Source organism: Nematostella vectensis, chromosome 14, assembly GCF_932526225.1.
Source record: "Nematostella vectensis chromosome 14, jaNemVect1.1, whole genome shotgun sequence".
Taxonomy (NCBI): Eukaryota; Metazoa; Cnidaria; class Anthozoa; order Actiniaria; family Edwardsiidae; genus Nematostella; species Nematostella vectensis.
The window spans coordinates 10697308-10721713 of NC_064047.1; the positions used below are offsets into that span (position 1 = coordinate 10697308).

Below are 24406 nucleotides of genomic sequence, written 5' to 3' on the forward strand. Positions count from 1 at the left end.
TCTTTCCACTTGTGTGACATACTCTCCACTTGCATGACATACTCGCCACTTGCGTGACATGCTTCCCACTTGCGTGACATACTTTCACTATAGTAAAAGCGAAACGTATATAAAATGTCATTTCTGACCGGGACATGCGAGTTTTTCGGCTCGCTAACCAACCAATGACAGCGCGAGTAGCTGTATGATAAATATCGTATTTCATTATGTAACGCGAAGGTCACACAATCTTCGTTAACCTTTCGAAGTGGACAAGTTAACTCATTACCCAAAGACATGGCTAAGTCGTCGCTGTACCAACCATTCTTTGTTGCCCTGGTCTCACTTTGTATTTTGTTCGGGACTTCGACTGTCGATAGCAAAAGTGTTCTTCGAAGAAGGAAAATCAAGGAAATCCCAGATGCGCAAAAGAATGTTGTAAGAGAGACACTAAGATTATATGATAACAACATCACTTAGCGAATATTATAATTATGACCAATATCTGTTGGGAATAGGTTGTTGAAATATTTTATTCTTCTCCGTCAAGCAGAAGAATGGTGTAAAACTTAATTTATGCTTTGAACACTTTAGTGAAAATCATTTTTTTTTCTGCTAATCATCATAACATTCGCATGGGCTGGCAGGCCAAGATTAATCCTAGTTTAAAGAGCAACACAACTTCTAATAAAGCCCACGTGAAACCAGAATTTTCTATTAGCTGTGAGTGGACTAATTTACACAGTAGTAGTTAAGATTTTTTTTTCTCTTAAACGCTGCACAAAATCACATGATTTTGTTGATGCGGTCACGCAATAAGTATTAACACAGGTATCCCATCATGCGTATTTGAATCACCGTTACCTTACGAAGAATAGGTCTTAAGGTTTTGCGGTGATTCGGTTTTGTCTTAAAATTAGTGTGGTTTTGCGGTTTCTTGAGGCAAAGTGGTTTTTGTTTTTTTTCGCGAAACTCTCAACTGATTTTTTGCGTGCGGTTTTGCGCTTTTCGTCGCCCCTTGCCCCCGCTCCATAGCATGTGCGAATAAGAAACTATTCGAAACCAAAATCAAAATTAAAAAAAATCTAAAATTATTTTTTTTAGAAGAATCACAGGTGGCCTAGTGTGTTAGCACGTCAAAGAGCAAGGGAGCACGTGTTCGATTCCCGGTCGGGATCTGATTAGTTTCTTTATGTTTCTCGGCCTTGATGGTTGAACATAATGTGGACTTCCTAGAAACTTTGTGTTCCTCAATTCCAGGATTTTCTTTCCGCAAAAGATAAATGGACTCCTTTTCTCTCTATTCTAGTCGCAGCTGATATGGGAGCAAGGCTACTCAGTTCAGGAACATTACGTTCAAACGCGAGATGGCTTTATCCTCAACATGCAGCGAATACCAGACGGACGTACAGGCAAATTGTCTTTGTCACAGACATCCCAGAAAAGTCCACAGGGTACCCAGAACACACCACAGGAATCCCATGGCAAACCTGTGGTATTTTTACAGCATGGTATACTTGCAGATGCTACAAATTGGGTGATGGATTCTGCATCTCACAGCCTGGGGTACATTCTTGCGGATAGCGGGTTCGATGTTTGGCTTGGAAATGTGAGAGGGAATGATTACTCAAGGAGAAATGTACATTACCAACCAAGTGTTGAGGAATTCTGGGATTGGAGGTGAGGATAGCTGCTGCTTACCGCAATGGCTGACGCAACAGCACTTCTTTTTACAGCAAAAGCGATAATATCATGGAATTGCCGATAATATATTATGAGATCGCCGATACAATAATCCTCTCGCTGATGATGATGACTATGACGATGACGATGACGAAGACGATGACGATGACGATGACGATGACGATGACGGTGACGGTGACGGTGACTATGACGAAGACGACGGTGTTGGTAGGTGTTGGTGGTTAGTGGTGATGGTCAGGGTCATAATGGTGAAGATGATTACGTTGATGATGACATGGCAAATAGCAAGGCCAGAGAGCATCTTTGGTTATACAAATTGACAAAGCAATTATTCCCCCTTCTGGTATGATGATATGATGATGGTGGTGATGATGATGGTTATATGATTTGTAGTAATGATGTTGATAATGATAGTTTCGATTGTGATCGTAATAATGATCTCAAATTATCATAATTGCCAATAGCTAAGGTTGCGCTAATAAGCGTGATAACATTGATGATAGACTGATAAAACAATCATGACGTTTGCTGCTAATGTTAATAAATTGGTAGTAACACAGTAGTGGTTACGATAAAAATGGATAATAGAGGTAAGGATAATGATGATGATAATGTAATGATGATGGTGATAATGTGATAACGATGAAGATAATTTATTAATGATGATGGCGATAATGTGATGACGATGATGATAATCTGATGATGATGATGATAATGTAATCATGACGGCGATAATGTGATAACGATGAAGATAATTCAATGATGATGGCGATAATGTGATGACGATTATGATAATCTGATAATGATGGTGATAATTTAATAACGATGATGATATTGTTATGATGATTGTGATAATGTAATTATGATGATAATGTGATGATGATGATTATGATGTAATGATGATGATGATAATACGATCACGATGATAATAATGCAGGCAAGTACGCAAGGGGTTGGTCATTTCTGATTAAAAATCTTCAAATACTATGCTTTTTCAATGAACATACCTATGACTGCCCCTCGGCCAATCCTGGGTACGCGGGTGTAACGTGACAATGCTGCTTGTAATGTGACGATAATGATTGCAGTTATCAAGAAATGGCTGATATAGACCTACCCGTGATGATCGACTATGTGCTACAGACAACAGGACAGTCCCAACTTTTCTACATCGGTCACTCCCAGGGAACTCTGATGGGTTTTACAGGTGGGCCCCAACACGCATGCGTGTCCCCCGCAGTTTTTCAGTTATAATATAAGAACTTTGCAAAGAAATAAGTTCAAAAAGATCAGAAAACCTTGCGTCTGGACGCACTCAACTCACCAGATTGAGGTGATCACGAAGCCCGCTGCCCAGTTTTTTTCTTGTACTAGCGGGCTCAAAGCATTGATTAATGAGCAGCCCACGGCCAGAAATCGTGTGCCAAGGTAGTTCCAAAATACATCTAAATGTTATCAGTGCAAATGGTAAATGGCAGTTCTAAGCCCGCAAGGTGCTTATGGGTACTAATAATTTGTAAAAATAAAGTCTACCAATTTCAGGGCCATAAATTTATTACCTATAATTGATAATTGTAAGATTTTACCATATTCTCCAGTTAGCAGAAATGAGATGAGCCCATTCTTACTTTCGGTCAAAGAACTGTCATTTACCAATCGCCACTTGCTGTTCACCACTGACAAACGTTTTTGGAATGGGACTAAGCAGGAACGCTGAAACCATCTTGGTAAACAGTTCCATGTGAAGAAATAAAAATCAGTATGAGCATCTTGCAGTAAAGAGCGTGCTCTTATCATTTGTGTTTGCTGGTAGATAATTTTATCGCCAATAATGGAAATTGATGTTCTGTTTTCCTTAACACTTCTGCTTTCAGGTTTTTCTGATAACACCACTTTGGCCAAACAAATAAAACTGTTCATCGCCCTGGCTCCAGTGTACACACTCAAGAACTGCACGGCGCTCGCCCGCGATGCCAACGACATCATCTACCCTTTACTTGAGGTAAACAGTGCTGTAGCGGGCCTCAAAATATTGGAAGGGCACAATAAAGAAACATTAAGAAAATATTGGAGGCACAGCCACGCCCCTACTGGTTATTTCCTTATAATTTTCGAAAATATTGGGGGGGGGGGGGCACCTGCCCCAAGTGCCCCATTCCCTTCTACGGCCCTGGTAAAACAGAATCTTATCAACGTTATGCCCGGTTTCGGATCAGCTGGTTCTCGCCTTTGCACCGTTGGTTTTACTCCGAGTTCTCAAGTTTCCCTGCCTTAACAACAACAAAAAACAAAATCGATTTGGTAGAGACTCGTTTTCGTAATCCTGCAGTCCAGCTTCATTTATTCCATCTCACAGAAAATCAGCCACCATCTCATAAGCCCCAATCTTTTCTTGTTCTAATCTATTCCTTTAGTTTCCCCCGCCCCAACGCCCTCATAGGTTTTCCACTATAGGTTTTTCAGGCTGAGAGACCCAACACCTACCTCTGCCCATGCTAGGATCCAGCCCTTTCTCAGAGACCCAGATCCGCGAACATGCCCCTCCCCAAAACCCATACCCCTCCCTAGAAAAAAATGTTTCTACCATTCATACTTTTATTGGATTTCTGTGTTCTGAATTGTTGTCATTATATTTCTGGTCTAGAAGTATTTTTCTAACTACACGTTCGAGTTCTTCGCTGGAGATTTCGTCCGTTGGTTGACGGAGATAGGATTATGCGGGAAATGGACAGAAAAGTTGTGTTACGATTTGATGGAAACTGTCGTCGGCTTCGACAGCCCTAACATCAATGAGGTAAAATTTAAAATAATTCAATTTTTTCTCCGTAAAGTATTTGTTTTCAGGCAAGGGTAGCTCAAAGATAGCATAGTCACATAGTAACAAACTAATCCTATCCATACAAAGTGAAGGTATATCGTATTATATGAATATGATCATGGACAAGAAGAAGGAACTGATGACTCCATTTAGAGGGGGGGGGGGGGGAGTGAATAGGTTCGCGGATCGGCGGATTCGGCCCCGAAATGCTCACGGATTACGGATTTTTATGATTATTTCAGCGGATTGGCGGATTTTGGTAATACGGTACACGGATCTGTCGACAATTTGGGTGCGGATTTCGGATTTTGACTGCTTTGACGGTCCAATTTCGGATTTTAAATGAATTTCGATCGATGCTATTGTTTATCTGTCAAACCATGCGGATCTAAAAATATCAAACCCTTAAAAGCCTCCCCCAAATCCGCTACTTTCCTATACATTTGTATATACATTTGATTGCTTTTTAATTAATGCCCATTTATTAATGCCTATTCCAGACACGGGTCCCGGTGTACGTCTCTCACTTTTTTGAAGGCACATCATTCAAGGACATTGTTCATTTTAGCCAGGTATGACTTCGCCTTTTCCCCCTTTGCAGGGGCGTAGCCAGGGGGGTGGCCAAAGGGGCCCGGGCCGCCCCTTCTAGCAGCCAAAAATACAGTAAATGTATGAGACATTATCTAAAATACAGGAGAAAATGCCTTAAAAGAGCCTTTTGGCCCACTCCTGTTGAAAAATTATGGTTGCATTGTGTGCCCAAGCTCCCTTTTTGACTTTATTGATATCAAGGTAAACATTTTACTTAAACATAGAAATGAAAAAAAAAGAACTGTCAAAATGGAAGATGTTGTTTTGCCTTGTATTGATGTTTAATTTTTATTAATCTCTGATGTTTTTTAAAGTGTTAAATAAGAATATATATTTTGTCCTTTACATGACTAGACCGCGTTTTCATGTTTGACATTTTTTTCTAATGTCATTCAATGTTTACAGTGATATCAATAGGGCCTTGGTTACCTTTGTATGGATGATAAGAACTGTAAAATACTGTTCAACAAAAGGTAGAGGAAGTTAGCCAAAGCTCTCAGTTCTTGAAGGAATTTGCTAATTGATTATTTAAATTTTTTCCCCAGATGATGTACCAAAACAGGTGCCAGAAATTTGATTATGGTGAAGCTGGCAACATGAAACGTTACAACAAGGTAAAAGAATAACCTTTAGTTCAAATAAGTTTTAAAAAACCTTTAAAAAACCGTATCCTTATCTTTTATTTGTAGACAACGCCTCCCCTCTGTCATGTGCAAGATATGCCCACACCCACCGTGCTATTTTATGGTGAGAAAGATGGCCTTGGGGACCCTGTGGATGCACAAGCCCTCAAGGGCCTAGTACAGAATCTGGTCCACTCTGAGGAAATGAAGGAATGGAATCACTTGGACTTCCTTTATGGAGTTGATGCTTCCAAACTTCTTTACCCAAGAATAGTTGATTTGCTAAAGGCTTCATTGTAAAATTATATCAGCTTTCTCAGGCATTGATATAATCTGATATCAGTTGAAACACAAAATATGTGACAAGTGGTTTTGTAGACTATGAAACCCTAAGCAAATGAGATCATCATAAAATCTGTTTTAATCAAAGTGAATTTCAATCCATCTTAGAACAAAAACAGCAAATTATCAAATAGTACAGGAGAAGTTGTATTTTCTGAGATGATATGTGTTTTGAGTATTCAAAACAAAAACTTTCACTTCCCAAAGCCCTTAAGATTATTGTCAACTTGGACACTTTGGAAACCTGTTTTAAGCACAGAGCTGTAGCAGGCCTAGAAATATAACTGGGGCACAATACATTAAGAAAATATTGGGGGTATAGCCACACCCCTACTGGTCATTTCCTGATAATTTAAAAATATATATTGTAAGGGTGGTTAATGCATATACTCTGGTTTACAAATGTGATGTTTCGGGTGTTTTGATTGAATCAAACAATCATACAAGCCAGCATCTTAGACATTTGTTGACTTTTCCAGTAATTAAAATATTGAATTTCCATTTAGCTAACCTCTATCAAATGATTTACTTGTGGGGTTTCATGGAAGTTTGTTTAATAGTTGTACTGCTTTAGGTCTATTATTTTACTTAATTTTGTATATGTTACAATAAAAAGTAATAATAAATGTGTACATCTACTTTAAATGACTTTTTATCCGAGGTTGAATCCAGGTGTCAACACTTTTTTTTTTTTCTTTCAGTAATTTATTTTATATCATAAAATTCATATCCTTGATTATCCCTTAACAACAGCTCTCCCTTATTTGGACCTGTGCCATTAGAACATGCCAATGCGCATACAGGTACTCATTTGGGATATCACTGATTGCAGATTTCCAAAGTCGGCAGTCAAGTTACAAGAAAAAAATAAATAAAATAAAACCCATGTTTTTAACTGAATTCAGGAGATGAAAATGTGTGGGCTAACATTCTTAGGCAGGCCAGCATGAGCTATTCCTTTTTGTGTTGTGTTATCATGTTATATCATAAAACTGTATGACAGCATTTGGTTATGCTAGGCCCCCATTGTCTCATTGTTTATATCATTGTTGGCTAGATGTTTTCAATTCGGAAAGCTTTTATCTTTCTTTCTTTTTTTTTTTTGCAGACATATATACAGAAAATATGGTTTAATTTGATTTTTCAAGCTTGATCTGTTCATTATCTCCTCGAGAATGGGTCATACATTCATCCAAATGGCAATTTCACAGGTATTCAATGATGGTTATTCAACTCTTCAACTCATATTATGCCACAGGTAAACCATCCAGATATTCAACTTTTCAATACCACAGGTCTCCAACTTTTTTGCTTGTTTTGCCTGAAAACGCCACAGTTATCCCAACTTTCCGATGGAATGAATTGATGCCACAGGTGTTACATTCTCCATACAGGTCTTATTGAAAATGCCACACTCATCCCACTCTCTTGTTGGTTTATCCTACCTATGCCACAGGTATCCCACTCTTGGTTATTCTTTATATGACAGATAACCCAATCTTGGGTCAGCTAGAAAATACCACAGGTATCCCACTTTCTTGATGAAGCAGCTAGACTTGGTTGATATGAGTTGTCATACCACAGGGTTACCAAGCTACTGGTCAGGGGGTGACTGCTTTTCCTTGTCTGTTCCTAGGGTATTGTCATTGATTTCATCAATGGAAATGTTCTTTTCTTTTATTGCTTTCTACAAAAAAAAATCATGTATAGCAAGTGACTAAACAGCAGACACATTCATTGGAGATGCCTCCCCCCTTCACTGCCATCTCTTATTAAAGGATCATCAAATACATACTATCCTTTTTCAACATGATACTGTCTGTGCACCCCCCTCCCCCTCAGCCAATACTTTGTCTTACCCTCCTTGGAAGGCATAGTCTGCTTAGCAGCCACTTTTAGCATCACACACACCTACCCCACAAGCGACTGCTGTAAACTGAACCACTTTCCTTTCGCATTGTTCGGTTTTCAATTGAAAATGAAAATATATTTCAGTGTTCAGGGTCTATGTACTGTAAGGTTTATGTAGAAGTTTTGCAAATACACTTGGTGTGATGACTTCTGCTCTCAATCAAATAAAGCTACTCAAACACATTCAGTAAAGCTACTCAAACACAGTCAGTAAAGCAACTCGAACACAGTCAGTAAAGCTACTCAAATACAGTCAGTAAAGCTACTCAAACACAGTCAGTAAAGCTACTCGAACACAGTCAGTAAAGCTACTCAAACACAGTCAGTAAAGCAAGGAAAATAAAGAATCTGTCTACAGCTATCACTTTGACAGCCAACTTATGATGGTTGCTCAAAGAAAAAATCTTGAATGTAGATGCAACACTTTGTGGATGCTCATGCCTGGTGCACACTAGTGACATAACAACATAATAACATAGGTGCGCATACTTTTTTAACTCTGACATAACGACATAGACATAAAGACATAAAAGAAAAAATGTTTTTACTATTATGTCATTATGTACATGTCATTATAGTGGGCCCATGTCTTTATGTCAAACCATTCACACTTGAACATATGAACATAACAGTGCACGTGCCTATGTTGTTATGTCAGTAGTGTGAACCAGGCATAACTCACACTAAGGCAATTAGCATAGCAGGATTTGGATTGGTCGATAATGGGAAAGGAATGAGCTTGGGTTTACAGCAGCTGCTAAGCAGACTAAGGGATCTTGTAAAGCTAAAAAAAAAATCCAAAAACCCAAAAAAACTTTTAAAGGGGGGAGGGATGGGGCAAGGCCTCTATTCAGTTTCTCGTCGGATTTGGGGATTTTTTTTTTAACTTTAAAGATCCCTTAGGCGGGGTAAGACTATATAATTCTATTATTCCTTCAAAGTCACATAAAGACAGTAGGTATTGAGAAGACGAATCAAACAATTGCTAATTATCTAACTAGAGCAATTAAAATAATGCTTGATTTTATAATGTATAAGACTTTAAAGATCACGTGCCCATCTTACCATTACGCATGTTCTATACTTCTCGAACATTTCCTTGCAAGGAGTCGTTTGGCGGTCGCCTTTTAAGAAATAATCAGTGTACCACACATTAAAACACGCGTCATATTCCCTCTTCAGCTCATTGCACTCTTCCCCTACGCTATTCATCACAAAAAATATCGAAATTCCACAAAATATTAAAATATTTGCTATAAAACTACACTCAGCTTCGTATGAGCCCACAATAAGCCTCTCGCACAAAAAGATGCGCACGCGCGTTTTCTTCGCATTACCGCTGGATTTATTGCTCGAGGTAACTAAATCCAAGATGGCGGACGCAACGGTAAGAGAAGTGATTACTTTACAATTTGGACATTATGCGAACTTTGTTGGCACGCACTGGTGGAATATACAAGAGTCCTCATTTTGCTACGACGCAGCATCCCCTAAGAGTGAAATAAATCATGATTGCCTGTTCCGGGAAGGTTTGACGGTTACAGGCCAAGAAACTTACACACCTCGCCTTCTCCTGTATGATCTGAAGGGAAGCTTGCGAAATCTTTCAACCGAGGGACTCTTATACGAAGGCCCTTCCAAAAAGTACGTTGACTGGGAAGGAGAAATTACGATTTATGAAACAAATCCCGATCAAAAGAATGAATTTCAGGCAGATATCGAGAAAACTATGGTAGTGGAAAGTCAGGAATCTGGAATGGACTCCCAAACAGGAGATGCGACTGAGGAATTATCTGATAAAGTTTATAATCTCGATGATGAAATCGTTGTATGGTCTGATTTTCTAGGGACCCAATTACATCCACGTAGTGTAAACATAATAAATGAGTACTCGCATGATGCCGACATGTCTCCATTCAGTGTTTATGGCTATGGGCAGAGCCTATACAATGATGAAAGCTTCAGGGATAATTTTGAAGATGGGTTACGGTTCTTTGCTGAGGAATGTGATAGACTACAAGGATTTCAGGTAAGAAAAGATCAGTCAACCTTCCTTTGACCCAAGCAATCCTGAGGTAGCTAATTGATAAAAACTGATAATCAAAAGGTAATTGATGAAAATGATAATAATTGATATCAATTTACTTAATGGTTATCAATTAATATCAGAAATTAATAACAATTGATACTGGCTAATTTTTTCCTGTAAGCATATATTATCAATTCATGTTTCAGCACGTTCCAGCTATAAATTACTTATCAATTTTTATGAATTAAACCACCTTAATATGAATTGTTATCAATTAGATTGCCTATCAATTTTTATCAATAAGAATTTTATTATCAACTATCAACTGTTATCATTTTTAGTCAATTAGAAACTGATAAAAATTTTGTAAACCGATATCAATTATTATCAATTGATGCTAATTATCAACTTTATCAATTAGTTACATCTGGAAGGAGTTGCTGAATGCTGAGTTCTTGGTAACTGGGATTTACAGGGGATTTTACTTAAACAGGACTAAACAGGACATGTAAATGATTCTTATGCATTAATTATAAGTAAAGGACTCTTCTCATAACTTTTAAGTCTTGCTTAGCTTTACCTTCCTTGTAAGGATAACTGAAAATAACCAGAGGTCTCTAGTATGGTACAGTATCATTTATGCTGGCTTAAACAGGTTTAACTATAGTTTAAAAAGAACAAAGGATAAAAATGATAATTCTATATTTCCCATGCAATTTGTTTATTTCACACCAGCATCTTTACAAAATAAGAAACTTTGTCCATATTGTATATGGATTTTAATTACTGCTATTCTTAGTATTATTATTATTGTGCTTATTTTAATTATTATTTCTATAGTCATTTATATTGCTATTATTAATCTTTGTATGAACTAAACGAAGCATGTATATCATTTAACTTCCTGAATATTCATATTAACAGATTCTTGCTGATGTCCATAATGGGTTTGGTGGGTTAATGTCACAATGCCTTGAAGATCTCCGCGATGAGTACAACTCCAAATCTATGATCACCGTGGGTTGTGTCCCTGCTCACTTTAAAGACACAGACCAGGAGCACAATGTGAAAAGGATTCTGAACATGGCTCTTAGCTTCAGCCAGATCACTGAGCATTGTGATTTGTTTGTACCTTTGTGCGTTAGCAAACAAGTGTGGCCAAAGCCAGGGACCTATGTGACATTCCCCTACCTTAACTATAAGGTATACATATAATTATTATATCATTAATATTGTCATAATCGTCAAGCTTGCATTTATATTTTCTAAATTCTAGGTGTGAAAAAAAATTAACATATGTACAATACCAGGGGGTGGCCTAGGGGGCCCAGGCCCCCCCCTTTTAGCAGCCAAAGATAAAGTAAATAATGTATGAGACAATATCTAAAATACAGGAGAAAATGCCTTGAAAGTCCCTTTTGGACCCCCTCCTGTTAAAAACCCTGGCTACGCCGCTGAATACAATGGCTTTCTAATGATACAGCCATCTTAAAATCTCATTGTAGTTGTAAAAATTATGGGATTATTAGGTCAAAATCTATAGAAATTTTTGCATACAGTACACCTTCTGTATTTCAAAAACTTTGTTAGTGCTGATGGTGATTGTTAGATGCCAAACATTTGCTGTTTGCACTTTGACTTTTTTAATGAGTGTATGCTTTTGAGAATGGAAGTGTAACTTTGTTTACAACTCTTTATTGGTTAGGGTAGGTCTACTGTACCTCTATTTAAAGCACTTTGTTACCATATTAACAGACAAAAAAAAACTGGTAAAACTGAAATGAATAAAATAGGTTTAAAAGCAGTACTTCCAGTATTAAAGACTTCTGTGCAGGTGGTGTCTTTAATGCAAGTGTTTATTGTTGTAGTCAACGTTGTCCTGTTATTTCAGGGTGAGTTGCCATACCACACTAGTGCCATCCTGGCCTCTGCTCTGGACACCTTTAGCCTACCATATCGCCTGGACACGCCTAAAGGGTGTGGCATGAGAGACCTGATCAGTACCATAGCTTTCAGTGGCAGGAACATCGCTCATGCTCATACAATGCTTCCTATTCCAGTCGGACCTCAGAAGAGCCTAGCTTCTCTGCTGAATGATTGCATAGAGAAAAGGCCTGATTCGATGCTGCCACTCACTCCTCACATCAACCAATCACAGAAGCTCATATCCCAAGCTGCTGTTTTGCGTGGCATTCCACAATCTCTGAGACATCACCCTTTAGGGAGTCCTAAGGCCAAGTCTATGTTTGGAAGCTCCAAGTCAAGCTGCGACATGTTGGATATGTATTTTCAGTCTATTAATCCCAACTCAGTCATCAAAAACTGGACATTGGATAAGGCTTTTGGAACAAAGGCACCTTATCCAAATATATTCAATGGTAGCGTCGGATCAGATGGACTGGTGTCTGAGGGGAGTGACAGAGGGGAGGGTCAAGCTAGAGAGGTTAAAGAGACAAGTGTGCTATCAGCACTTGGAATGTGTGCTGGGACAGGCGAGATGCTGGAATCATTGATTACCTGGTCTAACAAGGTGGATGTGCGGAAACACCATGAGTATTTAGAGAGTGGAGTGGAGTTTGATTTATATAAAGAGAAAATTGAGAGCTTACTGAGTCAAGCCAATCTTTATAAAAATCCTTGATAGACAGTCGTTGATAATGAGACAGTCTTTGATAACTTGATAGACAGTCCTTGATAGGCAGTCTTTGATAATGAGACAGTCATTGATAATGAGACAGTCGTTGATAGACAATCATTGATAATTAATCAGTCCTTAATAATGAGTCAGTCCTTGATAGACAGTCATTGGTAATTAATCTTTGATATACACATTTTGATAATGAGACAGTCCTTGATAATGAGACAGTCCTTCATAGACAGTCCTTGATAATGAGAAAGTCCTTGATAATGAGACAGTCTTTGATAATGAGACAGTCTTTGATAATGAGACAGTCCTTGATATACAGTCATTGATAATTAGATAGTCCTTCATAGACAGTCCTCGATAATTAGACAGTCATTGGTAATGAGACAGTCATTGATAATGAGACAGTCATTGATAATTAGACAGTCCTTGATATACAGTCATTGATAATTAGATAGTCCTTCATAGACAGTCCTTGATAATTAGACAGTCATTGGTAATGAGACAGTCATTGATAATGAGACAGTCATTGATAATTAGACAGTCCTTGATATACAGTCATTGATAATTAGATAGTCCTTCATAGACAGTCCTCGATAATTAGACAGTCATTGGTAATGAGACAGTCATTGATAATTAGACAGTCCTTAGTATACAGTCATTGATAATTAGATAGTCCTTCATAGACAGTCCTTGATAATGAGACAGTCATTGGTAATGAAACAGTCCTTGATAATGAGACAGTCCTTGATAATGAGACAGTCATTGATGGTGAGACAGTAATTGATAATGAGACAGTCATTGATAATGAAACAGTCATTGATAATGAGACAGTCCTTGATATACACATTTTGATAATTAGACTTCTTCTGTAGTATAGTGTATGTGTGTACCTTCACTAGGTACCTTCACTAGGCACCAATAATGGGTCATTCCTTATTAAAGGATCGTCAAATAATTTCCCTTTTCCATATGATAGCTATGGCTGGGCACACGCCCAGGTAGATGAGTTCCCAGCTGCTGGGTACCGCTTTATAGTAGGCATGATCCCTTAAAGGATTCGAAAAGGTTAGACAAGTCAGACTGGCGGGTCAAAAGACCGACAGGACAGATAGAGAAACTGACAGACAGATATAAATATATAAAGATAGTCGGTAGTCAGATCAGGGGAGTCAGTCAGCAGGGCTGTAATGTGCCTGGAAATATTGGGGTTAGGGGGGTCACAATACAGGCTTATTCAGAAAAATGGGAGGCACAGCAATAGCGGTACAGCACTGGTCATTCACTAAAAAAAGCTTAACATAGAGGCTACAAGATGGGTGACTTGACTGAGAGACGGAAGAGAGACAAGATTAAAACTCAAATTCAAGTTCTAAAGAGTACATCCATACAGCAAAACTTGCAGAGCGATGTGCCTATGCCAGGTCCACACTATACTATACAAATATCAGTCATGCAGGACAGCATCTTATTCATCACATCCATACAGCTCAGCTCACAGAGAGATGTGCCTATCCCAGGTCCACACTATACTATACAAATATCAGACAGACAGGACAGCATCTTTTAGATCACATTCATACAGCTCAGCTCACGCCTATGCCAGGTCCACACTATATTATACAAATAGCAGTCAGACAGATTCATGTTTACATCCATACAGCTCAGCTCGCAGTGAGATGTGCTTATGCCAGGTCCACACTATACTACATAAATATATATCACAGAGACAGAATCTTATAGGTCGCATCCATACAGCTCAGCTCGCAGGGAGATGGCGTTATGCCAGGTCTTAGCGATGATGCGGACGTAGCGTACTCTTGGGCGGTAGCGAAGCGGATGAGACACCACTTGTGTCTGGTCTAAGTTGCCAGCTAAGATCTGGAATAGAATTATCTATGAGTCCATACTATTTTAAGTAAACCTGGGTTGGGGGGCTAAAGGGCCAAGGGGTGTACTTTGTCTGTCAACTGGATAAAGCTGCACGATGTAAAATACTGAAAAAGAACCATAGCCATCCTTTTGGTCATTCTTTGATAGAGTAAATCGAAGGTATTTTCGTTCTTCCTTGTGAGCGCTATATTGTTACCTGGGATCATGTTTGTACCACAGACAAACCCGAAAAGCATTTAATAAACAGTGGTTTTCTTTCCATACTTCGGTATATCTTTACCTTTGCATGCCCCTGTTCATCGTAGTAAGGAGTCCAAGCTTGACCATCCCGACTGTGGCTCAACTCGTACGATGTGACCCACTGGGCGTAATTTCCCCTGCCTTGAATCGCGACCTTAGAATCATGCTACGATCAACACTACAATCTCTACATAGCGATTAAAATCATGATAACAATCATTATTATTGTCATAGCGTTAACCATCATCATAGCGGTAACCACTATATCCTCATAGCGTTAAGCATCATCATCATAGCGGTTTTTATCATCATAGCGATAATCATCATCATAGCAGTCGGCATCATCATAGCGGTAACCATTATCATAGCAATTTTCATCATCATCATAGAGGTAACCATCATTATCATCATAGCGGGAAGCATCATCATCATCATAGCGGTAACCATCATCATCATAGCGGTAACCATCATCATCATAGCAGTAACCATCATCATCATCAGAGCGGTAACCATCATCATCATCATAGCAGTAACCATCATCATCATCATCATAGCAGTCATCATCAACATTATAGCGGTAACCATTATAATAGCAATTTTCATCATCATCATAGCAGTAACCATCAACAACATCATAGCGGTAACCATCATCATCATTATAATAGCGGTAACAATCATCATCATAGCAGTAACCATCATCATCATCATAGCAGTAACCATCATCATCATAGCAGTAATCATCATCATTATAGCGGTAACCATCATCATCATTATAATAGCCGTAACCATCATCGTCATAGCAGTAACCATCATTATCATCATAGCAGTAACCATCATCATCATAGCGGTAACCATCATCATCATAGCAGTAACCATCATCATAGCGCCAACCATCATCATCATAGCAGTAACAATCATCATCATCATCATCATCATAGCGGTAACCATCATCATCATCGTTATAATAACGGTAACCACCGTCATTATCACCGTAGCGGTAACTATCATCATCATTATAATCTCAACTTTCATTATCATCATAGCGGTAACCATCATCATCATCTTCATCATCATGTTACCCACCTTGGTTAGCAGCACCTCTCGTCCGATATCCACCTGCGCACCAGGCCTGTGAGTATTTGTTGTAGTGAAGTCTTCCATTGCTGGGCTCGTGACTCACAGAATGTTGATAGGAGGAGGATGCAGTCATCGCGGAGTCGGGAATATCTCGATTCTCAAGACCAAGTGGCTTTCCTGTGCTACAAGCTGGTACGCAAAAGAGCATTTAAGTATTGACCGTCAAATTTGGAGCCGCAAAACTAGTCTTTGATAGATTGTGATAGCACATTTTTAAGCGGTGCTCCCTCGCGAAGCGCCGCGTGAGCGGGGTCCCATACCCAAGAAAAAGTGGTATAAAAAATATGGTAACGAATATTGGTAACCCATCGGATCGAGTTTTTCCTAACGCGATGTCCGTCCGTCCGTCCTCGAAAAGTATGACAACTTAACTGGGCAGGTGTGATTTAGGTCACGTGTAGTGTGACGGCATCGATGACGTCACTTAAAGCAAAAAACGTGAATAAAATCAAAAACATTCATATCTCTTGAAAGAAACATTGTTTGACAATCACATTTGGCAAGTGACATTTATGTGTCAAGAGGGATACAAAAATATGATCACGTGTTGTGTGACGTCATCGATGACCTCACTAAAAGCAGAACTTCTCCGATTTTATTAAGAAAAAAAATATCCTTATCTAAACATCATATGACAACCAATCTTGGTATGTTTCATGAAAGTGTCAAAGGGGATAAACCAATATGGTCACTTGATGCGTGACGTCATCAATGACGTCACTCTATTTATATTGTAAATATCTATATTTCATTAAAGAATCTTTCGTATGACAAACAAACACGAAATGTTGATATCAACGAGAGGGGTGCTCCAATATGATCACGTGCTGGTGACGTCATCAATGATGTCACTAGAATTAAAATATACTGACGTCATCGAAATAAAAAACATCAATATCTCGTGAAAGAAACATTTTATAACAACCAAACTTGTAGGCGTCATGTATGTGTCAAGAGCGGAGCCTGATGACGTCACTTCAAGCAAATCTATTCCGATCTCATATCTATATTCATATCTTCTAAACGAATCATAATATGACAACCAAACTTGGTAGATTTAATGTATGTTACAAGTCGAGTGCAATGAGATGGTCACGTGACCTCATCGATAACGTAACTAAAAGTAAAACTACCCTGACTTTGAATCATCGTAGGACAACAAAACTTGTTATGTGTCATGTAGATGTCAAGGATGGGGAAAGGGGTTTAAAAAATTGGTCGCGTGATCTGTGTAATCGTTGACGTCGTCAAAAACAGAAATATAATAACAATATTTAATATTTCTTAAATGATTAAGCGAAAATAAGCAAAAATTAGGTCGTTTAGAGCTCCGCTTGTAGCCAATTTCTAAATCTATATATTAGCATAATTGAGCAAAACGAGCATAATTTAAAGCAAGGGGCTAATAAATAGGGGCAGTCATCTGTATTATATGAGGATCACGCCGTTTTCCCGATCAGGCTATTAGTCAATCTGATGACAGAACAGAAAAATTGACTTTGTCTCAAGAAATGTAGGTGAGCCGAGATATTCAATGCCTGCCTTCTTATCAGCGCGCACCGCAAACGCTCGTAGCAAGTGCTTAAACTATGATTACCCTTACTCCACAACATTTTGATCATGAGGTGACGAATATTGTGGTGTACAAGGTACATACCACCTAAAACTATGAGAATATTTGTTAATTTTTTCGCCCCCGACATCGATACCATGTCGTAAATATTTCAACACTTAAACTTTTATCGTATAGACTCATAATCAAGCTATGTTGGAAAAAGAAGGTTACTCGTGAGTACTTCTCACCACACAGATCGATACCAGGTCCCCTGTTTATCTACCTTCCATGCAGACGTATTCTCCAACGAAGTTGTCCATCAATGGGTAACATTCACGACCTTCAGGGCACAGACTGGACCCGCAAGGATTCTGAAACATATTAAGTATACGATGAATAATTCATGTGGCTCAGACTGTGAAGGAAGTCAGCAATAAACAAACTATCACCCCGTCATCGTCATCAACATGGAAATCATCTCTATCGTCTCCATCATCATCATAAACATGGACATCATCTCTATCATCCTCCATCAGCATCATCAACATGGACATCATCTCTATCATCTTTTATCAGCATTATCAACATGGACATCATCTCCATCATCTTTTATCAGCATTATCAACATGGACATCATCTCTATCATCTTCCATCATCATCATCAACATGGACATCATCTCTATCATCCTCCATCAGCATCATCAACATGGACATCATCTCTATCATCTTTTATCAGCATCATCAACATGGACATCATCTCTATCATCTTCCATCATCATCATAAACATGGACATCATCTCTATCATCCTCCATCATCATCATCAACATGGACATCATCTCTATCATCCTCCATCAGCATCATCCACATGGACATCATCTCTATCATCTTCCATCAGCATCATCAACATGGACATCATCTCTATCATCTTCCATCATCATCATCAACATGGACATCATCTCTATCATCCTCTATCAGCTTCATCAACATGGACATCATCTCTATCATCTTTTATCAGCATCATCAACATGGACATCATCTCTATCATCTTCCATCAGCATCATCAACATGGACATCATCTCTATCATCTTACATCAGCATCATCCACATGGACATCATCTCTATCATCTTCCATCAGCATCATCCACATGGACATCATCTCTATCATCTTCCATCAGCATCATCAACATGGAAATCATCTCTATCATCTTCCATCATCATCATCAACATGGACATCATCTCTATCATCTTCCATCAGCATCATCCACATGGACATCATCTCTATCATCTTCCATCAGCATCATCAACATGGAAATCATCTCTATCATCTTCCATCATCATCATCAACATGGACATCATCTCTATCATCTTACATCAGCATCATCCACATGGACATCATCTCTATCATCTTCCATCAGCATCATCAACATGGAAATCATCTCTATCATCTTCCATCAGCATTATCAACATGGAAATCATCTCTATCATCTTCCATCAGCATCATCAACATGGACATCATCTCTATCATCTTCCATCAGCATCATCAACATGGACATCATCTCTATCATCCTCCATCATCATCAACATTGTCATCAACTCCATCATCCTCCATCATCATCATCAACATGGACATCATCTCTATCATATTCCATCAGCATCATCAACATGGACATCATCTCTATCACGACGGCGGCTAGAACAATAATATAAGACAAATGTGTTCACAAATGGCGTTCAATTCCTAACTAGTTGCACTTGAATAAGCATGCCATTAGTGTCCGGAACAGATGAGAATAAACTAGGGACATTACATTTCTACAGTTAGTAGCGAGTTCACAGGGCAACCGTCCGCGCTATTAATAGACCGTGAAATTTGGAGTTTCGCACGCTGATGTTTGGCGGAAACGGCTGAAATGTATCATACAGAACGCATTTTCACGTGCTTCTATTGAATTCTTAATCCTCTTTCGTTGTTTTTTTTTTCCCACGCTACCGTCGTCATTGCTTTCGGTCCAAGATAAAAACAATTAAAACAGAATATGAGCAAAAACACACTTGCCAGGCAGAACTCTCTTGTGAGGCTCATTTCACCTTGTGATATTTGCCCCAGTGATTTTACCCATGTTGACATGCGAGCATGCAAGCATGCGAGTTTTTCTTAACGGTTCGACGACAACCTTTTCGTCATTCGACTTCACATCTCATATAAACTTACCTTGACTGAACAGTAGCTGAAGCCAGGTCTATTTTCCAAGTTAGCGCCGTTGGTTAAGAGATCGGCAAAGTTCAGCTCGCACTTTCTGTGACCTGTTGCATCCACCGGTCCGAGATTGTAGGTGAAACAAGATTGCTCAGCGAAACACTGGATCTCACACAGATCCGGATCCGGGTCTGTACTCATTGACCTTAGAACATGGTGAGCTGTTAAGGACTTGTTGCCGACACATTTCATGAACTCAACGACACGGCAAGCATTTGAATCTGCAGAATAAAACAAAAGAAAGAAAGAACAGTTTACCATTTTTATCTTCCTAATAATGGAACAGTTTAATATATTTAATCTTGTAGTTTATAATCAACAACAACATTATCATGTTCATTATCATTAACAATCACACAATAATGAAGAAATCATTACCACTATCATTTTTCAATATCGTCATCTGTTTTTAACAACATTTTCTGAACGCTTTAAACCCAGCTTTTAAAAAAGCAAAACTATCCCATTACTAATCTTAATTATTTATTATTTAGAGTCTTATGTGTGGCGCCTTTTTGGCGCGGCGTCCAGTAAATAAACAAGCATCCACTTAATAACGTATGTTTTATATCCCGGGGCGGCAGAGGGTGGAGGGGCGGTATATTATTTACAGCCAAACCCAATGACCACCCCTCCCCCTCTAGGAACTACCATTCCTACAACAAGCCCCCCCCCCCCCTCCCCCCCTGATCTCCTATCCATTTTTGGGAACCTTCCGCTACCCCAGATATGGTACTTGAGCTAATAGGTTCATAGGTTGTTTAACAGGTTTTATCTGATCCCAACGCCATCAAATTCACTATCGCCATGTTTTAAATATATCATATCTTTATTAACTATAAAATTTACATAAAATGAAGGATACTGATAAATTATTCAACATTTTTTTGAATGCTTAATATTTTTCCTTCTACGAATTAACATCTAAAACACCTATTGACACACACAAAATTACAAACGGAAATGTAGATTATACCATACAACTAGCATTTCTCCGATGATCTTTTATTTTACGCACCGCTCTGCTCACTGGTAATAGAATCTTATTTATTATTTCAACTTTTTCCGATTTGCTGTATTCCTCATCGCGAAAAACCTAATGTAGACCTTTTTGAAACCTGCCCTGTCGAAAAAAAATTATCAATAGGGCGCCTTCAAACTCACCGCAAATAAGTTTGACTTCAAGTATGCATACTGCCATCAAGTAGAAACCTTTCTGTGAGAATCTCTTTGCTAATGTCCATGACGAATTCATCCGTCCTTGGAACATGCTTTTGGAATTCTTGAAGATTAAAGTAGTATATGCCGAATACAAGACGTTATGTGCTTTTGAATAATAGCAAAGCCAGACTTATGCGAATTAATATATTCTTCCGACGCTTTTCAGAAGAGTCAGAACAACTCTAAAACGAAGTTATGAATAAGTGATAAGCGCTAAATAGATTTTTGGACTACGATGAAATAACAATTGCTCTCCATAGTAACGCACTTATTATATGGTTAGTTGTTATTGTTAGAACGTGATGTTTTTAATAATAGAACTGTTTTATCATTATCACGCCATTTTCTCGACATTTTTGATAGGGCAATCATATGGAGAACGCTCCAAATAGACAGGTGAAGAATTAATATTTTCCCCATTTAAAGCAGCAATGTCAGCAGTTTACTTCCGGTTGATTACGTAACAATCCCCGATGAAAACGTGAAAAAAATATTTCAAAATTGTAAAAGAAGTGTATCAATTGGAAGTTCCTTTAAGTATGTGACTGATAATTTAGAACAAAAGAATCTAATAGATTCTTTTGTCTCTTATCGGTTGAGGTTTCCGTCGGCCCACCTGAAGTAAACTGGTGGCAATGTCACTTTAAGTAGTACCGAAACAAACTTGTACCCAGTCGCTAAGATCGGAAGAAAAAGCAGAAAAGAGCAGAGAATGGTATGTGGGAAAATACGAGGCAGGCGCGAGTGGGTATCAGGGAAGGAGGAAGTTTAAGAGGGATTCTTTTCGGTCCCTGCACACCTTCCAACTTTAAGAGAGTGGGTGCGAGTCTAGTGGTGCATACAAAAAGAGGCAACGAGAGTTACGAAGAAAATAAAATCTTTCAATGATGATGAGCCCTTTCTGACATAGACATTTTCTGGCTGATTCGGTAGCGCTGAATAAGTCACCTTTGTAGTATTCTGAGGCGTTGTACCCCTTACACTACGAGAACACATGTAACAAACATGCCTGCTTCAAATGACAACATTATTGCGTACATTTCTCGGTAGAGAATGTTCTAAGAACTATGGGTACCTAATGAATATACTGCAGCCTTTTTGTTGTTGTTATGATGTCGCTAAAAAACCGGAAATGCTTTCAAAGCGCTCGTTTAATTTTAAAATGAATACTCCACTCTCGCAAAGCCCCCACCCTCTGCACTTGTGTACACCCTTTGGTACGTTTCTGATAGAATACGGTAAACAATGAAAGCAATAGGTTTGCACGGTATGACAGTTGTGACCATTTTATTTCTATAATGCCCGGTGTCTGCAGTCAGAGATATCAGAATACTCAGCCCAGCCCAAGGCCTTCTTTCCGGGTTTTCTTAGGAGATGAACTGTCAGGCATCAGCGTGGGGTCTGAGACGATGTGTTCCTGTGACGTCAAACTCTTACCGACCACAGGAGTCTCGACCAGAAACCAGGGTGAGAATACGTGGGACTTAGCTGAGAAGTATTTACAGTGCATATCACTATAGCGGATTCACGATTTCTAAGGGTGCTTAAGGGTGTATGCGAATGTTTATCGCATAAACAAATCTCTTTTAATTTGGCTGCTTTTGGAGGCCAAAGCTTTTGCACAATATTTGATGGTAAATGAAATGTGGCTGTGCAGCGTTATTTCACATTTTACAGAGCACGTTCATTCAGCTCGCAGGGAGATGTACCTATGCCAGGTGTGCACTATACTATACCCATATCAGACAGACAGGACAGCATCTTTTATACCACACCCATACAGTTCAGCTCGCAGGGAGATGTCCTATGCCAGGTACACAATTATATCATTCTTATACCAGTTAGATATAACATCATCTTATCGATCTCATCTATACAGCTCAGCTTGCAGGGAGACGTGGCCATACCAGGTCCATACTATACTATGCAAATATCAGTCAGACAGGACAGAATCTTATAGATCTCATCCATACAGCTCGCAGGGAGACGTGTGCTTTGTGCAAAGTCCAAACTATACTATACAATAATCAGACAGTAGGCCCGGTCTAGTCAATCGTTAAAAATCGATATCGAAACAAAATGATTCATACTTGAAATGGTTAAAAATCTCTAGGGAAAATTAGGGTGCGAAAATCGATAATATCGAATTTCTTTTTCAAATTTTAACGGAAGCTTAGAAAAACGTTGTTATCCACGAGAGAAGGGCCAAAAAAGCAAACTAACAAATGTGGAGAGAGACATGAGCACATTTTTTAGCCCGAAGTGCAGGTGTTTCGTAGCATTGGCTTTTGAGCAAAAATTAAAAACGAGGCGGGGAGGCAGGAAAGAATATAAAAACGACTGCATTGCAGGCTGAACAAGACTTAGCATTGGCAGCTAAACCAAGTCAAGTTGATAATGTCTTGATCATTTTAGTTCACTTTATCTAACTATGAGAAATCGTTCAAAATCATTAAAAAGTGTGGTCGATTTTTAGCGATTTTTGAATTCAATAGATAAAAATCAATCAGCTATTATCGATCTTTATCGGTTGCGGTATCGATTTTTAACGATTGACTAGACCGGGAGTAGGACAGTATCTTGTTGTATACCACATCGATACAGCTTAGCTCACAGGGAGATGTACCTATGCTAGGTCCACACTATACTATACAAATATCAGACAGACAGGACAGCATCTTATAGACCAGCTCAGCACAGGTCCACACAATACTATACAAATATCAGTCAGACAGGACAGCATCTTATAGATCACATCCATACAGCTCAGCTCGCAGGGAGATGTGCCTACGTCAGGTCCACACTATACTATACAAATATCAGACAGACAGGACAGAATCTTATAGACCACATCCATACAGCTCAGCTCGCAGGGAGATGTACCCATGCCAGGTCCACACTATACTATACAAATAGCAGTCAGACAGGACAGCATCTAATAGATCACATCCATACAGCTCAGCTCGCAGGGAGATGTGCCTATGCCAGGTCCACACTATACTATACAAATATCAGTCATGCAGGACAGCATCTTATAGACCACATCCATACAGCTCAGCTCGCAGGGAGATGTGATTATGCCAGGTCTTAACGATGATGCGGACGTAGCGTACTCTTGGGTGGTAGCGTAGCTGATGAGAGACCACGCTGGTCTGTTTATAGTTGCCGGGGAATACCTGAAACGTGATACACAATCCAGTACTGTATAACTCTGAAAACACAAACCCACATGGGAGAGGATAAAAAGGTCAAATAAGCGCAAGGCATTTTGGTTAAACTTTTTTATAAGAATGTCTAATTTTCAGTTGAGGCCGGGCCGTTCTTTCTTTTGGAGCATTATAAGGCTGAATATGTTCTTTACGATGTTCTTACATTTTATTGTATATAAGAACATAATACCGAATGAATTATCAGGAAAAAAATTACACTATAAATCCAATCACATACTATCACGAATCTCG

At 38.9% G+C, this 24406-nt stretch overlaps 4 protein-coding genes across 5 annotated transcripts in view; 2 read left to right on the forward strand and 2 right to left on the reverse strand.

Moving 5' to 3' along the window:
• The first annotated feature begins 221 nt into the window (after positions 1-221).
• Positions 222-6695, forward strand: LOC5503160 (lysosomal acid lipase/cholesteryl ester hydrolase). Of its 2 annotated transcripts, none has more exons than XM_001624222.3 (8): positions 222-417; positions 1289-1659; positions 2772-2890; positions 3558-3685; positions 4328-4477; positions 5002-5073; positions 5638-5706; positions 5782-6695. In XM_001624222.3, the coding sequence occupies exons 1-8, from the start codon at positions 277-279 to the stop codon at positions 6013-6015; spliced, it is 1284 nt and encodes a 427-aa protein (XP_001624272.2). In that variant the 5' UTR covers positions 222-276; the 3' UTR covers positions 6016-6695. The 2 variants fall into 2 exon arrangements, with proteins under 2 accessions (XP_001624272.2, XP_048577457.1); XM_048721500.1 differs by having other exon boundaries at positions 4331-4477.
• A 2606-nt stretch (positions 6696-9301) lies between these two features.
• On the forward strand, positions 9302-14797 carry LOC5503159 (protein misato homolog 1). Its single transcript, XM_001624221.3, has 3 exons — positions 9302-9997; positions 10922-11200; positions 11889-14797. The coding sequence occupies exons 1-3, from the start codon at positions 9341-9343 to the stop codon at positions 12636-12638; spliced, it is 1686 nt and encodes a 561-aa protein (XP_001624271.2). The 5' UTR covers positions 9302-9340; the 3' UTR covers positions 12639-14797.
• On the reverse strand, positions 14365-21138 carry LOC116606244. The gene is made up of 6 exons (XM_048721501.1): positions 20889-21138; positions 19680-19945; positions 17750-17837; positions 15858-16040; positions 14815-14928; positions 14365-14522 (listed from the first exon to the last, which is right to left on the reverse strand). The coding sequence occupies exons 1-5, from the start codon at positions 20992-20994 to the stop codon at positions 14831-14833; spliced, it is 741 nt and encodes a 246-aa protein (XP_048577458.1). The 5' UTR covers positions 20995-21138; the 3' UTR covers positions 14365-14522; positions 14815-14830.
• A 1077-nt stretch (positions 21139-22215) lies between these two features.
• The window catches only part of LOC5504710, a 55221-nt gene continuing 53030 nt past the window's right edge, over positions 22216-24406 (reverse strand). The window contains exon 36 of the mRNA XM_048722106.1: positions 22216-24121. Within this exon, the coding sequence (XP_048578063.1) occupies positions 23978-24121 (144 nt within the window). The 3' untranslated portion in view covers positions 22216-23977. The remainder of the gene's footprint in view (positions 24122-24406) is intronic.